Raw genomic sequence first — 13211 nt, forward strand, 5'->3', positions numbered from 1 at the left:
TTCAGGACTGTTGTAGTTTTTTTTTTTTTTTTTTTCTCCCCCGCTCTCTTTTAATCCTCCCTGAGCCCTTGGTTTGCATGTTGTAACTGTTTGTGTTGAATAGAAAGTGCTCATCTTGATCCGTGGAAGCTTTATGCCCTACACGTAAACATTTGTTTTTATTTACTCCATGCACAGCACTTTGTTGAAGAAGTGGATCCAGATGACTGGTACAGCCTTGTGAAAACAGGACTCAAGTAAGTGATTTTAAGATGCACTTAAGATCTTAAGATTTTAAGGGTTTTTTTATGATGCTGTGGGAGGTACCATTGTGTACACTTGACCTAGTCCCACATTATACTGGAAATACTCCGTCTCCCTTGAATTTATTCAGATTTGAGAATTTTCCTTGCTTCTCAGGATGACATCCACTGGCTTCACTGGAGTCCGCACGTTTACAGCTGCAGCCAGATTTGAATTTTGTGTTTCAGTTAACATGGCTAGGGTACTGGATAGCTGGACCAACTGCTTCTTGAATAGTRTAGACAGGCTTTATGGTCATGTAACTCTTTATTTGAGGTATTTCTTAAATACAATTCGTGTGAAATCAGAATCAAGTGTTTGACCTTTAAATCTGAATCATTTAAATAAGATAAATGAAGTGGTAGTTCAGGGTAAATCTTAGCTTCTGTGGAAGTAAAAGTGTTAATCTGGAGGCAAATTCTAACCCTTTATTAAGCACAGTGCAACTACAAGTGTGTCTCTGTGTTGTTTCTTTCTTTTTTTTGATAATTAAGATATCAGTATTGCATGAAAAGAACTAAATCAAATCTTAAGAGAAGGAGGCACTTTTTTTTTTATTGTTTTCATTTTGCTAAGTTTACTTTCCTTGTAAAGTTCTAATTTCTTAAACATATTTTTTTAAGCAGCCTTCTTTTTGGTTGGAGGTCTGACTGTTCTGTCATCCTTACTTCTAAAGGTACCGTTACAGAGATGAAGCATTTTTGAAAGCCCTGTATATTGCTATTCAGTTATTATACAAGAAAAAATCCTCGCTTAGTCAGAGATTAGTCAAGCTCTCCAAACTTCACATGATGGTCACGCAGCACTCTCTATTTTTGTCAACCATGCTGAGGTCAAGAGAAGACGAAGACAGGAACATCCAGACAAGAGGTGTTTTTTTTTTTTTTCCCTCCYCTCCCGCTTCTCCATAACTATATTTAGTAATCTTCTTTCTTGACGTTATATTCTATCCATCCAGTAACCTATCCACCTACCTATATTTGCAGAGGTATTAATTCCAGAATATTATCATTTAGTTTCGGGTTGTGCCTCTACTTGAATTTAAATATTGCATTCATTTTATGACTGCCTGTTTTTACACTTAGGTCTTCTAAAAATACTTATAAGCAAGCTTTTTTTTGTTGTTCTGTTTTTGTTTTTTGTTGTTTTTTTGTTGTTTTTTTAACTTTACTGAAATCTTAATTCTTTTGGCTTCAGTAAGGCTTCAGCAGTGTAAGATCACTGAGGTGTGTATAGCTTCTACTGGAACCATCATGACAGAGTTTTAGAACTGATTTTAAAATAGGTTGACATAGAAAATTTTAAATTGATTTTTCTATCTCTACCTAAAATGTTAATTTAAACCATGTGTATTTGATAGTGTAACCTTTCATGAGAAATATCCTTGATGAGTAATATAAATGAGCCTTAGCCTATATGTAGGATAAGTTTTGTTTCTTTATCTATGCCAACTGAAATASCATCTGACCTTGGACCAGTCATTTAACCTATTGTACACATCAGATTTTCTTTTTTCTCTCTGCAAAGTGCCTCGAGATTCAGTATTTGAAGGAGCTGTATAAGGAAATGAGAGGAAATTYTCAGTGCAGCATGTTGATAACAAATTTTGTGTATATCATTGAACAACATGTAAAGAAACTTTTAAGATTTTAAATCACCTGAAAAGAGCAAAAATCTCTTGTGAAGAGGCAAATTTACAGAAATTAAAAATAAGTAGTAGATTTTGCTGTGTACTGCCATTTGAACGTGTTTCTATAGAGCAAGAAGATAGATTCCTTGGGCCGAAGTTCTGTAATTCAGAAACTTTGTATCAATAGTACATTCATTCAGGCTGTTGTCTTTTTGTTTTGGCATGTGATGTATTGTGGTAGATGCTGGAGGAGGAAAAAAACTTGCCTCTTAGATACTGGGAGTAAAGAGCTCTGGATTCTGTTTTTGAGTCTACCACAAACATCCTGTTTTTCCTTGAGTGACCCAGTCACTTGATTTGTTTCTCAGATAATTTTAAAATAATTATAAAAGAAGTTTTTTCCACTCAAATTAACTGCATCATACTGACCCTTTAGTATCGTCAGAGAAATGTTTTGTGGTATTTATTTTATAAAAGTAGATCTTGATTTAAAATGTTACATACTATATTCATTTATATATATATATATATATATATATGTATATATATGATATATGGTGAATATATATGTGTATATATGTGTGTGTATATGTGTGTGTGTGTGTATTTATATATATGGAGAGAGAGGGAGAGAGTATGTGTGCCTGTGTATGTTTATACATACTATCTGAGAGAGCAACAAAGTAAAACCTGCATTTGTTTATTTCAGAAGCCTTGGTGGATATACTGCTGACAATTGTGAAACTCAGCCCCTCTGTTTGTGAGAGCAGTCACCTTGCTGTGTTGCTGGGCGCCTATGGGGCTACACTGAGTGTTGCAGGTAAGTGTGTCAGCCTGGGAAAGGTATTCCTACTAGATCTGTTTTTCAGCTTCACAGGTGACTGAATTTGGGTTTCATTCTGTTTTTTAGATCAGAAGATATTACTGCTGCTTCAATTATATGAGAAGAATAATCAAAGTCTTATAAATTCCAGGTAAATTGATCACCTTTCTGTGTTTGACTGCTTATATGCAAAAAAAGCAGTCTCATAATTTACATTTTTTCACGGTCTTATTTTTAACTGAGATAAAAACTGAGCAAGGTCAAGCCCAGAAGGGAATGTTTCTTCTTTTTGTCCTATGGGCAGATAAAACATAATACTTAACGTGTTGTGTGAACTTTTGGACAAAGCGGTTAATCTTGGGAGTGGCTGTGGGTTGAGTGAGGGACCTTCTCCTTTCAGGAGTCATCCATTCTCCATAACGGGAAGGAAAAACCCTCTCTGGCATTTTAATTGTGGGCAAAGACCAAAGCACAGGTGGACTGTAGGACTCCTTCCTTGTCCTCATTCCCTTGGGATCCAGGATTCCCTGCTCAGCACAGTCTTTGCCTTCTTCAGTGCTCTTGTCCTGAACACATGATGTTCTGCTCTGGTGCTTTGCTGGAGAGCAGAACACACCAGTAGTTGAGGGAAATGCAACCTCTTGCATCAACATGTGTACTGTTAGATTTGGGGAACTAATGTGGCACCAGCATCTCATCTCTCACTAGGCCAGACTGTAGCTCTCCTTACTGGGCTACCTTCCCATGTACCTACATGCTTCACAAGAAAGGACCAAGTCTTGGATAAGAAGATGAGGTGCTTTTCAAGTCCTGTATCCAAGTAGTCCACAGGAAAATGTGTTGCTAACAATTAGTTCTTACAGAGACTGATGGTTTTACTCTGCCTTGCTCAAATGTATTTCTCTGTTTTTGAGATATGGGCATAAATATTAATAGAAGTGCGAGAGTACTGGCTCAGGCAATTGGAGCAGGAATGGACTCTAGATTAAGAATCTGATTTTCTCTCTTAGCTTTGTCTGAGAATATAGATAATCCTTACAGTCTGTGATAGGGAACAATAAATGAAGATCCTTGTTAGCAAGGAGTCAAAGTGGCTTCCAGAAGCAAGGACTTTGGTGCTAGCTTCATTCTGCATAAATTTTCACTGGAAGTATTTGCAAATGCTAGTGAATTATATGAAGAGAGACTGGCTTCAGACATAACAAAGGCCCAAAACCCTTCTAACCTTTTTAAAGAAGAAACAATTTCATACTGTAGTCTGAAGTTAACTGCTAGCTGGACACTTAGCTGATCCCAGCACTGGAGTTCAATTTGAGTGGATGTAGGGCACATTCAGGAAACTCACTGTGTGTGCAGGTTGGCAGAGCCAACTTGTGTTCAGGTTCTGAGTAACAAGAAGCTAACACTGTCCCTCCAGCTGCCTTGCTGACAGTGAGGCATGTTGGTGGCGTTACCCCATAGTGGATAACAATATCAATGGTATTTAAGCGTAATAGCAAAATAAATGTTTTTTAAGATGTTACTCGGAGGAGGAAATGGAGGAGTTTTGTTTTACTGAGGAATTGCGATGCTGGTTTGAAATATGAGTTGCATTTGAGACACCCTTGTTTGTTCAAGTCTTGATCACTGTCTCTTCATGCAGCTACTGTCATACTTATCCACATTTATAGCTTCAATAAAAAGGCCTTCTTCTGAGAAGGTAAGTCCTGACTTGGATTAATGAAGTAAGAAATAGTTAATGAAACACCCTCAGACTGAATTTGAAAAGCTTCTGAATAGACAAGAAAGTGTTGCCAGGGAAACAAGTTCTAATTTCAAGTTCCCACAGGATAAGAAGTACAAGTGAAGAGAAAATTTAAATACTAATTTATATCCCTTATAATTGCTTTTTGCTCTGTGCTAACAGACTGTTGACTAATGACTTTCCTTTTAACAATGTTTAAGGGTCTTGCTATGGGGTCCAGCTGCTGTGGAGCATCACAAGACTTGCAAGAGTCTAGGGAAGTCACTATGGCAGCAGCCAAGCATGGAGGAGATTCTGTGTCTGCTAGATCGGGAAAAGATGATGAAGACTGTTCTGTCTTTCCCTCAGCATCGCCATCTTCTGTCATCTGAGGTGCTTTGTTTCAGACTGTTGATTTATTCTCCTTCTGTTGTGTAAAAACTGCCTTTCACTTTGGTCATTTATTTTTTGTATTACTGTAATATATTGTACTTTGTTTACGTTGTGAGAAAAATGAAAAAAAAATTATTTATTTTTCAAATGAGTTGCAGTATACAGACCACAACTTTGCAGATATGACTGTACAGCATCATCAAGATTGCTCTGTGTAACTGAGACCAGAATTTGACTTTTATATTGTTGCTAAACTTGACTCTCCAGAGATTGACTGGCAATGGGATCTTTAATTTAGTCTTTCATGCAGTTTGCAAATATGTTGTCTATATCAGTTCATACTGATCAGGAGAAACAGTTTTGCAATCCTGATGATAAAGGCCAAATTTAGCCTCAAGCATGTCTTGCTCTAAGATTTTGTTAAGATTTAGTGTCAGCTGCTATATAATGGAATGAGGTGGTTGGGGCAGTTTGAAACAGGCCTGCAAATCATTGTTGATCCTTACAAAGTCCTTTTTTGGATTTGGCTTCAGGAGGAGCAAGAGTCATTGTACAGAGATGAAAGTGTCAAGAGTCTTGATGACTTCTATGATCCCTGTTTTCTACTGCAACTTTTCAGTGAATTGACAAGACCAGGTAAAGTGAATGCTCCTCTTTCACATTTTGTGTCATTTTACTCTGTTGTGGGAGGTGCAGTGGCTCCAACTGTAGCTGTTATGCTCAGTCAAAGAATTAATACTTCAAAGAAATGATCCTGGCTTTGGAGAGAAATACATACCTCATTTAACCACCTACTGCACTGCATTTTAATTTTCAGAGTGACTTAGAAATATGTAGGCTTACCTAGCATTAAAGTCATTTTTTTTAAAGCACTTTTGCAAATAGTGCGATGTTTCTAGTGAGACTGGGATACTTGGAGCAATGTAGTGGTAGAGGGGCATACCTACCAATCTGCTCCTTTCTGGAAGGCTAGATGTTCTCACATAGCTCTTTTAAATGTAGTGGGTTAACCCTGTGTAGATGAGCTGTTGTGCTTAAGATGAGGAGAAACTCGTAAACTAGAACTGTAAATGACTTGGAAGTGACAGAAAGTAGGCAAATATTGATATTCTTTTGATCTATTGAAAATTGTTCTATATAGCACAAAAAAAACCCAGCACAAAACAATTATAAAATAGCAAAGGAGTGATTAGAACAGAATATTCCCCACTCTAGGGTTGTATTTTCTCTGATAAAGATGTAGAGAGCTGTATCCTGCATCAGCCATGGTGTCACATCAACATGATGAGCAAAACGGTCACTGGAGAGGTGGTACCTACTACTGGTACATAGGAGTTACACTAGCAGTTGCTAGGACTGCTGTGGTCTGGTGCTGCTTTGTGCCCAGGCGGCTGAGTTTTGGGAGCAGTAATCAGCTCCTGCCATGTTCTCAACAGGAGTTGGTCAGAGATATGGCAGAGTGTTGAACATGCCCTGCAGTGTTCAGGGAAGTCTCTGGGCATAAAATGGAAGCCACCATTACCAGGAAGGGTGAGGTTGTTTATTGATGAGTAAATTTCTGGGGGGCAGTTGGTTTCTGTGACAGACCCTGTCACTGAACTAACCAAGCATCTGACCTGTTACAGGCTGTAGGTTAGCTCTTGCCACACACATAAGTAAACTTGTCTTGAGAGAAGGGAGCAAAAGGACTGATAATGCCCAGAAATTTGGGCGAGTAAGGTCAAAAAAGAGCAAAGCAATGGTGAACCTGCATATGTAGCAGGCTGTCACCACCAGTCATGCTGCTGAGCCTTGGAATCATTAGGAATGTACATTCTGCAAGTCAGACTAGCTTGCCAGCAACTCACTTACTAAGAATGTGGTGGTCCTATYTGGTTGAAGGAAAACATTGGCCAGCTCATTTTCTGTCAGAGATGCCTGTATCATAYAGCTGTGCTCAGACTCAGTGGAAGGTGATGAGATCTACACAATTCTGAAAACTACCTATCCAGCCTTTTCTTGTTTGACATGATCCCTTTTCACATTTCTGCTGAATTTCGCATGTATAGTCTCTTTAGATAGCACTTAACGATCAAACTGAGGCATGTATCATGAGGAATTTTCTATCCAGTTCCCTCCAAATGTTGATCATGGTTAACCACTGTGTTGTTACAGCTGGGTTTTACTTTCAATAACAATAACATCACAAGCAATTGGCAGACTAGTAACTGCCTTTCAGTGAAATCACCCTTTCAGTCCTCCTTTGTTTACCTAACCTGTTATAGTACAGTACTTGTTTTGTGTGTTCTTAGCCTATTTTTAGTTGTAGTTGCAAGCTGTTCTGTGTAATTTTGACAGCAAGCAAAAGAACTGCTAAAAAATAAAAAATAACAGTTTAAAAATAAACTTTTAGTTTACTGAGAAAGGTACCAGAACTGTTTGCTGTCTTGCAGTAGGGCTGATTTTAGATGATCCAGTTATGCTGGGTCTTTGGGACTGTTATTGATGAAGAACATGGACAGACAGTGACATTTGAGCCTTGATTTAGTAGTAGGAAAAAGCACAATTGTCATGTGCCTGCCATCAGCCACCATCTGGAGGTTACTACCTCATCTGRCAATGGGGATTAGGTAACAGTTGGTCAGATTTGGCAGTTGTGTAGTCAGTCAGTCAGCAAGGTATGCRCTGGGCTTGGCTGCTTGTGTACTGGCAGGGCTGAGGGAGCTCCTGCACACTGTGGTTGCTGAGCTGGGGAGGCGCTGGCTATCCCAGCACAGGCCAAGTCACAAGCTGGGGAGGGCTGAAGTAGGTCCCTAAACTGTTCCAAAGTGTTCCACAGGAGTCTGTATCCTAAGGTGGGCATTTTCAAAGGGCCTAGGTGATTTATCGGTACAAATCCCATGGTACTCCTGGACCATGTCAGCTGCTTTTGGAACTCCCAATTCTTCTATTCTTTATTTGCTCTTTATACTGGTTGTACAGTGTCCTGTGCACAGATGTTACATAACTGCTGAATTTATAAACATAGACTTATTACACAGTCTTCATGCTCACTGAGTAAGAAGTCTGGTGTTGGGCAGATAGCAAGTTTTGTCTAACTTTAGCTCTGATAAGCATCTTGTGGAAAGCTTTTCCATCATAGTTCTTAAGATTCTTTAAACAAACCATATGCCAAACATAAAATTAACTTTTTTGTTGTTTTTTTAATAATATCTTGCTATTTTATGTTAGTTGCTGAACACATTCTCCAAGGTCAGCTGGATGGAAAATATTTCCATTACTTGTTTTCAGTGAAAGTTTTCCAAATAAATCTTTCTGTGACCAGCATGAACTTTACTGCTGAAGTGAGGGCACAGAATTTYGTTATGTGATACCAGCCCAGAAAATTATCCACTTTTTCTCTCCAGTTGATGTACAGTAGTAGTCATTCCTAAGAGCTCCATTCTGAAGAAGAGCTGTGTGGTTGTTTGCTGTGAAAGGACATACAATAATGATTTGGTCATATACTGAAGAGGGATTATTGTACAGGTCAGGGCTCTCTGCCAGCTGTGCTTGAAGGGCAGAGAATCCTCTGCAAGCAGACAAACTTCAGATCGTCTTTGTGTATTCACATGGATTTGAATCTGTTCAACATATTCCTTTTCCTGTGTGTAACTTGCACCCTTGCAACTTGCCTAAGGAGAGGGAAGTTCAGAGTTGCTTTACCACAGGTGAAAGATAGAAGAAGACACATATTAGGCATCTCTGTGCTCTATTTCTCTTTTTCCTGCCCTGGTTTTGTACACCTCTCTTGCTTTTGCTTTGGCACTTAGCCAGTGGCCTTCTCCAGTGCCTGGAAGTAGAGGGAGGTAGAGCCATATCTTACAAAATCTGGTGATGTGAGAGGTATCCCATGCTAACAGTTTGGAGGAATCTTTCTGCTCACTGGAAGAGTGACTGAGGTGTTTGAATAGCACTGTTAAACATGAAATGCTTTGGCGAGGAGCTTTGTAGGGAAGTGCATAGTAATGGCTAGAATTGAAATAGTTGTGTAAGTCTTTTCAGTGAGTGTTTTTTGTTGCAATTCTGATGCAACAGCCTGGGAGGCTGAGACCCTGCTATTTGCCTGTCCTATAACTAGCAGAGCTCAGTGTGAAACTGACAGGAGGCTGGAGTAGGAGTTCTAGCAGTTGAGGAAGAGGTGAAACAGCCCAGCTGTTGGTGCAAAAATAATCTGTGATTTCTTTTTCTTTTCTCTCTTTTTTTTTTTTTTTTTTTTTTTTGAGAGAGGTGTGTGTGATGATGAGATAGGAAATCAGTGGATCAAATATAGGCCCTCATCAGTAGGACTAGAACCTCTTCTTAAGTAGGAGCATTTGTTTTGACCTTTAGTTTGAGTTACAGGAAGACTTCTGAATATTGGAGCTAAACTTAAACTCACTACATTTGTACGCTAGTGGTAAAATACAACCAAGGTGCTTTCTTTACTGACAAATAGAATAGAAATAGTGTAGGAGAAATTTTGGAAGTTTTACATCGAGTCATTTCTAGCCATCAATGGATAGAAATGGCACAAGCTCTTCAAAACACAGAGTCTTTAAATGAGAAACCATCAATCATGATGACAAAATACTACAGAAAAGATATATTAGATTCAAAAGTGCATTTTCTGTTTAGTTGATTGCTGTTCATTGCTGGAGGAGGGATCTTATCAGTATATATAAAAGTATCTGAAGGGAGAATGTAAAGAGGATGTGGCCAGACTCTTTTCAACAATCCCAGCAATAGGACAAGAGGTAACAGGCACAAACTGAAACACAGGAAGTTCTGTCTGAACATGGGGAAAAACTTTATTGTGAGGGTGACAGAGCACTGGAGCAGATTGCCCAGAGAGGTTGTGGAGTCTCCATCCTTGGAGATACTCAAGAGCCATCTGGACAGGGTCCTGGGCAACGTGACTCTGCTTGAGTAGGGAGGTTGGACTAAATGACCTCCAGAGGTCCCTTCCAACCTTACCCATTCTGTGATTTTGTTTGCTCCTGAAGGGTGTAGGGGCACAGCTTTGTACTTCAGTTAGCATATGTCTTTCTTACAGAATTGCTCATGCTTGCATGATAATGATTGGTTATTTTATCCTAGTTAATGTCTTATTTAAGCATTATTCTCTTTTCCACTCTATTACAGAAGCTGTTTAGTGCAAATAGGCTTTCATTGGCTCTGTTGTTCTTTCTTTCTGTAGACTATTTCAGACATAGACTATCAAATGTACAAAATATTTTGAGGAGGAGAATTCTCACTCTTTTTCCTCCTTGTGCTTAACATTCCTTGAACAGTGAGATACATGATGTCTTTACAGAACCTTGCACGTCTACCGGGCAGAATCATATCTCTCTCAGATAATTGAAAATTACTGGCTTAATTTCAGCTCAGATAAAGAATTATTGTTCAGTGATTTGCTGGATGTCTTTGTTAGCAGAACATTTTGTTCTGCATATGCTTTGTTAGCATATGCATTTGCAGTGAAGTAATAATTTATAGAATTAGATGTAAAAATTGATGTTTATGAATAGAAGTTTTGTTAAGGATTATATTGCCAAGCATGTTCTATGACTTGTGAACTTTATGTACTGTATGTTTTCTCTCTCTCTCTCTTTCTCTTTTTCCTCCCCCCCCCACCTTTCTTTTCCCACACAGAGTGTGTAGTGGCATGTCACAAGTTTGTAGAAGTCAATGCTCTGGGTCTAACAGTAGCTGCACTTAGCAGCTATGATTCCAATATGAGAGCAGCAGCATATTTTGTCCTGGGTTCCTTTCGTTCTCATCTAGAAGGAGCACGCTTTCGAGAACAAAAACAGGTAAGGTTGAGATAGGTTGATAGCTTATCTATAGTAGGTAAAGTAGGTATAGTATTTGGTCAGAATTTTTAGGCCATGGACTTTTATGGGAAAGTCAGTGCCTTACTCATCTGTCCACCTGTACATTGTGAGAGAGCCAATCAGGGCCTCATTCAATGTCCATGATCTTACAGGCACTGACAAAACTGCAACTGTGCCATGTGCACATTGCCTCTGCTTTAAACAAATGCCAATTTTAACAAACCAATATGCATGAGATTGCTAAACTAATATGTTGATTTTTTTTAATGAAGCTTTTTATCCTCTATACTATTGTTTCTTTTTCCTTTGTGTTGTTCCAGTTGTAATCAATGGGCAGAAAAAAAGAAGAAAATGGGTGAAATGTGAAATGTTTAGCAACTTGATTCATGGGAATAGAGTTCCTATCAATTCCTACAATTCTGATGGGATTAGCATTTGATTTATGACCTATGAAATAGGTCATAAAAGTTTATTTCTGTATTCATACTCTCCTGTTGTATGTTTGTGAGCTATGGTGCAAGCACTTTTCTTACCTGGGTTCTTGTGCTGCAGTTGCTGTATCTCATGGATGCTGTGCAAAATGGAATCAGGCAGCAGAACCTCAGATTTACCTTCTCCTTAACCCTCTACATTGCTCGTGTAGCACAGCAGATGCTCAAGCCAGGTACTGTAACCTAATGTGCATATTGAACTCCTGGGGTGTTTAACAGGAGAGAGTAGCTGTGCGTGGAGCGAGGTCCTTGAGTGATAACTGGGGGATGCAGTAGCCATGAGTGTGGTAGCAGTCATGAAGTATACTTTTCCATGTTTCAAGGAAAAACTTTGAATGCTTGTGTATAGTGCCTTACTGGGAAGTAGGAAGTGTCATGCTTTGTGTACAAAACAGTGTACACATCACAGATGAAGCCTCTACCTCCTAGTAATTTTGGAGTACAGCTGAGTACAGGACTAGTTGAGTGAAACTGAGAGTCCCGTTAGGCAGATAAAAGTAGGTTGGCCTGAGTCATTTTTTGTCATTTTTAGACACTGAATCGATGTAGATCACTGTTGAAAAGGAGAATCATAGAATCAGGGAAGAATTCAGGTTGGACGGGACCTTGTGAGGTCTGTAGGTAGACCCCTTGACTTAAGCAGGGTCAGCTGTGAGAACAGACCAGGTTGCTCAGAGTTTTATCCAGACTGATCTTTGAAAACCTCCAACGATGGGGACAGTACCGTACCTCTGGGCAACCGGTTTTGTTGCCTATCTGTCCTCATGGGGAAGAATTTTTTCCTTGTGCCTGGTCTGAACCTCTCTTGTTTCAGCTTAGGCCTACTGTGCCTCTCATCCTTCCATAACATTTTATATGGCATATAAAAGCTGTCTGGGAGGTTTGTGTGAGTTCTGGCCTTTAAACACATTCGTCTAAGAAGCATTGGTGTAGCATGTGGTGCTACCTCTCCCATTTGTTCAGTAACGCTTTCCTCAGATTGTTTATCTATTTCATGAGTTACTGCTGCTGCCTCAGGGATGTGAGGTGTTTATGAACGTGCATAGGACTGGATTGAACATGTCTCTGGTCAGATACATGGTTTGCTCTTGGAAAGATGCCTGACCAGACTTAAGCAGCTCTGAGAAAATGCCTCTGAATTTGAATTTCTCCTTGAAATCCCCTGGCCTAGCTCAAATTTGTTTCTTTGCAGCAGATTTCTGTTTTTGAATGAAGTAAGATACTTTCAGTTTTCTGAAACCTGAGCTCCACTGAATGTTCATCTTGTCATCTGCTTTGGGTGTTCCCTGAATGAGCTCTTCATTTTCGCAAGGAGAAGGATGGCCAACAATATAGTCGACCTTATAGCACAAAGCCTTCTCTATAAATGCACTGTTCTGACAGCTAGCTGAAACATTGGAAAATGCAGGTTCCTTTTTTCTTTTTTCATGGTTGTGTTTCGTCCCCCTCAACAGTAACCACTGTTTCTTTTCACCACAGAGGAGCACATGTACACAAAGATAAACAGATTCCTTTTGTCACATCAGTATTTGGACCTGAGGAAAGTACCAGGGTTTTTCCAGCTTTTCTACAGCTTTGATTTGGAGGTAATGTACAAATCACATCATAAGTATTTAGTGATTTTTCAGAAAATAATAGAAGAAAGCCATAAAAATTCAATAAAGTCTTATGCTCTCATGGGTAATTAATCAGATATCTTTGTTTTTTTTATCTTATATGAATTTGAAGTATTATCTTTTTGAGGGGGGGAGTTTTAACAGCAGCACACCATGAGGTGTGCTGCATGTACAGTATAAACACAACAGTGTTCTGTCCCAGCTAGCTTACTTTCATATATGAGTTTAGAATATTAAAGTTGAGTTCAACTGAAGTATTTTAGAAATAGCGAGCTGTTAAGTTCCAYGATCAGAGCATATTTAGACTATAGAGTAACTGATCCTGATGTATTTTGTTACTGATTAAATTTGATAGGGATAAAAGTTGAGAAGTCTGGGAGAAGCTGCTGAATGCTATGCTGGTACCCCCAGGAAATCAG

General features: G+C 39.0%; 1 protein-coding gene across 1 annotated transcript in view; it reads left to right on the forward strand.

Moving 5' to 3' along the window:
- URB1 (URB1 ribosome biogenesis factor) overlaps positions 1 to 13211 on the forward strand; it is a 68478-nt gene that overhangs the window by 47474 nt on the left and 7793 nt on the right. The window contains exons 27-35 of the mRNA XM_085297839.1: positions 178 to 236; positions 959 to 1152; positions 2622 to 2732; positions 2823 to 2886; positions 4680 to 4851; positions 5385 to 5487; positions 10504 to 10664; positions 11238 to 11349; positions 12656 to 12762. Coding sequence (XP_085153965.1) covers positions 178 to 236; positions 959 to 1152; positions 2622 to 2732; positions 2823 to 2886; positions 4680 to 4851; positions 5385 to 5487; positions 10504 to 10664; positions 11238 to 11349; positions 12656 to 12762 — 1083 coding nt within the window. The remainder of the gene's footprint in view (positions 1 to 177; positions 237 to 958; positions 1153 to 2621; positions 2733 to 2822; positions 2887 to 4679; positions 4852 to 5384; positions 5488 to 10503; positions 10665 to 11237; positions 11350 to 12655; positions 12763 to 13211) is intronic.

This window comes from Rhea americana, unplaced genomic scaffold (assembly GCF_003343005.1).
Source record: "Rhea americana isolate MKP2758 unplaced genomic scaffold, rheAme1 scaffold_130, whole genome shotgun sequence".
In the NCBI taxonomy this organism is placed as follows: Eukaryota; Metazoa; Chordata; class Aves; order Rheiformes; family Rheidae; genus Rhea; species Rhea americana.